General features: G+C 59.1%; 1 protein-coding gene across 1 annotated transcript; it reads left to right on the forward strand.

The window, feature by feature from the left end:
* Positions 1–894: 894 nt before the first annotated feature.
* Positions 895–2,016, forward strand: LOC138351966 (antifreeze protein Maxi-like). The gene is made up of 2 exons (XM_069304138.1): positions 895–1,210; positions 1,658–2,016. Exons 1-2 carry the CDS (start codon positions 895–897, stop codon positions 2,014–2,016), a joined length of 675 nt encoding a protein of 224 aa, XP_069160239.1.
* The last annotated feature ends 1,131 nt before the right edge of the window (positions 2,017–3,147 follow it).

The raw sequence follows: 3,147 nt of genomic DNA on the forward strand, positions 1-3,147 counted from the left end.
TTCTCTTCCACTCCACCCCATCCTTCCTGCATTCTCTCCCTCTTCTCATTGCACCTCACTCCTCCCCCCCCAGTCCTGCACCCCCTCCTTCCCTCCCCACCACAACCCATCACAGGGCTGAGTGGAGCTGTTAACATGCTTCAATCATCCGCCTCCCCTTGTCTGATACTGGTGCTGGGGAGGGGGGGGGGGGGAGGGGGGCTCAGGTCGTGGGGGAGGGGGGGGGCTCAGGTCGTGGGGGAGGGGGGGGCTCAGGTCGTGGAGGAGGGGTGGGGGGTAAATGTGTACTGATAATACACATATCAGTACGACCAAACGGGCCTGGTTGAGGACCGGGCCGCGGGGACGTTGAGCCCCGAAATCATCGCAAGGCATGGTTCAGTGTTCTGTATGTCGTGGACTGCATCTTATGTGGCGTGGGTGAGGTGCTGAGCTGATGCTGAAGGTCTCACTGATGCTGTAGTGTATATGCTGCAGCCTCGGGTGGATGCTGTAGTGTATATGCTGCAGCCTCGGGTGGATGCTGTAGTGTATATGCTGCAGCCTCGGGTGCTGTAGTGTATGCTGCAGCCTCGGGAGCTGTAGTGTATGCTGCAGCCTCGGGTGGATGCTGTAGTGTATATGCTGCAGCCTTGGGTGGATGCTGTAGTGTATGTTGCAGCCTCGGGTGCTGTAGTGTATGCTGCAGCCTCGGGTGGATGCTGTAGTGTATGCTGCAGCCTCAGGTGGGTGCTGTAGTGTCTGCTGCAGCCTCGGGTGCTGTAGTGTATGCTGCAGCCTCGGGTGGATGCTGTAGTGTATATGCTGCAGCCTCGGGTGGATGCTGTAGTGTATGCTGCAGCCTCAGGTGGGTGCTGTAGTGTATGCTGCAGCCTCAGGTGGGTGCTGTAGTGTATGCTGCAGCCTCAGGTGGGTGCTGTAGTGTATGCTGCAGCCTCGGGTGCTGTAGTGTATGCTGCAGCCTCGGGTGCTGTAGTGTATGCTGCAGCCTCGGGTGCTGTAGTGTATGCTGCAGCCTCGGGTGCTGTAGTGTATGCTGCAGCCTCGGGTGCTGTAGTGTATGCTGCAGCCTCGGGTGCTGTAGTGTATGCTGCAGCCTCGGGTGCTGTAGTGTATGCTGCAGCCTCGGGTGCTGTTGTGTATGCTGCAGCCTCGGGTGCTGTAGTGTATGCTGCAGCCTCGGATGCTGTAGTGTATGCTGCAGCCTCGGGTGGGTGCTGTAGTGTGTGCTGCAGCCTCGGGTGGGTGCTGTAGTGTGTGCTGCAGCCTTGGGTGGGTGCTGTAGTGTATGCTGCAGCCTCGGGTGGGTGCTGTAGTGTATGCTGCAGCCTCTGGTGGGTGCTGTAGTGTATGCTGCAGCCTCAGGTGGGTGCTGTAGTGTATGCTGCAGCCTCGGGTGGGTGCTGTAGTGTATGCTGCATCCTCGGGTGGATGCTGTAGTGTATGCTGCAGCCTCGGGTGGATGCTGTAGTGTATGCTGCAGCCTCAGGTGGGTGCTGTAGTGTATGCTGCAGCCTCGGGTGGGTGCTGTAGTGTATGCTGCAGCCTCGGGTGGGTGCTGTAGTGTATGCTGCAGCCTCGGGTGGGTGCTGTAGTGTATGCTGCAGCCTCGGGTGGATGCTGTAGTGTATGCTGCAGCCTCGGGTGGGTGCTGTAGTGTATGCTGCAGCCTCGGGTGCTGTAGTGTATGCTGCAGCCTCGGGTGCTGTAGTGTATGCTGCAGCCTCGGGTGCTGTAGTGTATGCTGCAGCCTCGGGTGCTGTAGTGTATGCTGCAGCCTCGGGTGCTGTAGTGTATGCTGCAGCCTCGGGTGCTGTAGTGTATGCTGCAGCCTCGGGTGCTGTAGTGTATGCTGCAGCCTCGGGTGCTGTAGTGTATGCTGCAGCCTCGGGTGCTGTAGTGTATGCTGCAGCCTCGGGTGCTGTAGTGTATGCTGCAGCCTCGGGTGCTGTAGTGTATGCTGCAGCCTCGGGTGGGTGCTGTAGTGTATGCTGCAGCCTCGGGTGGGTGCTGTAGTGTGTGCTGCAGCCTCGGGTGGGTGCTGTAGTGTGTGCTGCAGCCTTGGGTGGGTGCTGTAGTGTATGCTGCAGCCTCTGGTGGGTGCTGTAGTGTATGCTGCAGCCTCTGGTGGGTGCTGTAGTGTATGCTGCAGCCTCAGGTGGGTGCTGTAGTGTATGCTGCAGCCTCGGGTGGGTGCTGTAGTGTATGCTGCATCCTCGGGTGGATGCTGTAGTGTATGCTGCAGCCTCGGGTGGATGCTGTAGTGTATGCTGCAGCCTCGGGTGGGTGCTGTAGTGTATGCTGCAGCCTCGGGTGGGTGCTGTAGTGTATGCTGCAGCCTCGGGTGGGTGCTGTAGTGTATGCTGCAGCCTCGGGTGGATGCTGTAGTGTATGCTGCAGCCTCGGGTGGGTGCTGTAGTGTATGCTGCAGCCTCGGGTGGGTGCTGTAGTGTATGCTGCAGCCTCGGGTGGGTGCTGTAGTGTATGCTGCAGCCTCGGGTGGGTGCTGTAGTGTATGCTGCAGCCTCGGGTGGATGCTGTAGTGTATGCTGCAGCCTCGGGTGGATGCTGTAGTGTATGCTGCAGCCTCGGGTGGGTGCTGTAGTGTATGCTGCAGCCTCGGGTGGGTGCTGTAGTGTATGCTGCAGCCTCGGGTGGATGCTGTAGTGTATGCTGCAGCCTCGGGTGGGTGCTGTAGTGTATGCTGCAGCCTCGGGTGGGTGCTGTAGTGTATGCTGCAGCCTCGGGTGGGTGCTGTAGTGTATGCTGCAGCCTCGGGTGGGTGCTGTAGTGTATGCTGTAGCCTCGGGTGGGTGCTGTAGTGTATGTTGCAGCCTCGAGTGGGTGCTGTAGTGTATGCTGCAGCCTCGGGTGGGTGCTGTAGTGTATGCTGCAGCCTCGGGTGGGTACAGTTACGTGATCCTGGGACCTTGTATTCCTGTGGTGGGGGGGGGAGAGAGGAAGGGAGAGAAGGGATGGGAGAGGGGAAAGGAAGGGGAGGGGGAAGGGATGGGAGGGGATGGGAGACAAATGGGAGGGGCGAGGTAATTCTCGAGTGTTAAATTATTGTTATTTAGTTGGCTTAGTGGTTGAGTGAGCAAGCTGGTTGGGCTTTAATTTGTGGCCCGCTCTGCCCTTGCCACCTGG

This window comes from Procambarus clarkii, chromosome 51 (genome assembly GCF_040958095.1).
Source record: "Procambarus clarkii isolate CNS0578487 chromosome 51, FALCON_Pclarkii_2.0, whole genome shotgun sequence".
Lineage (NCBI taxonomy): Eukaryota > Metazoa > Arthropoda > Malacostraca > Decapoda > Cambaridae > Procambarus > Procambarus clarkii.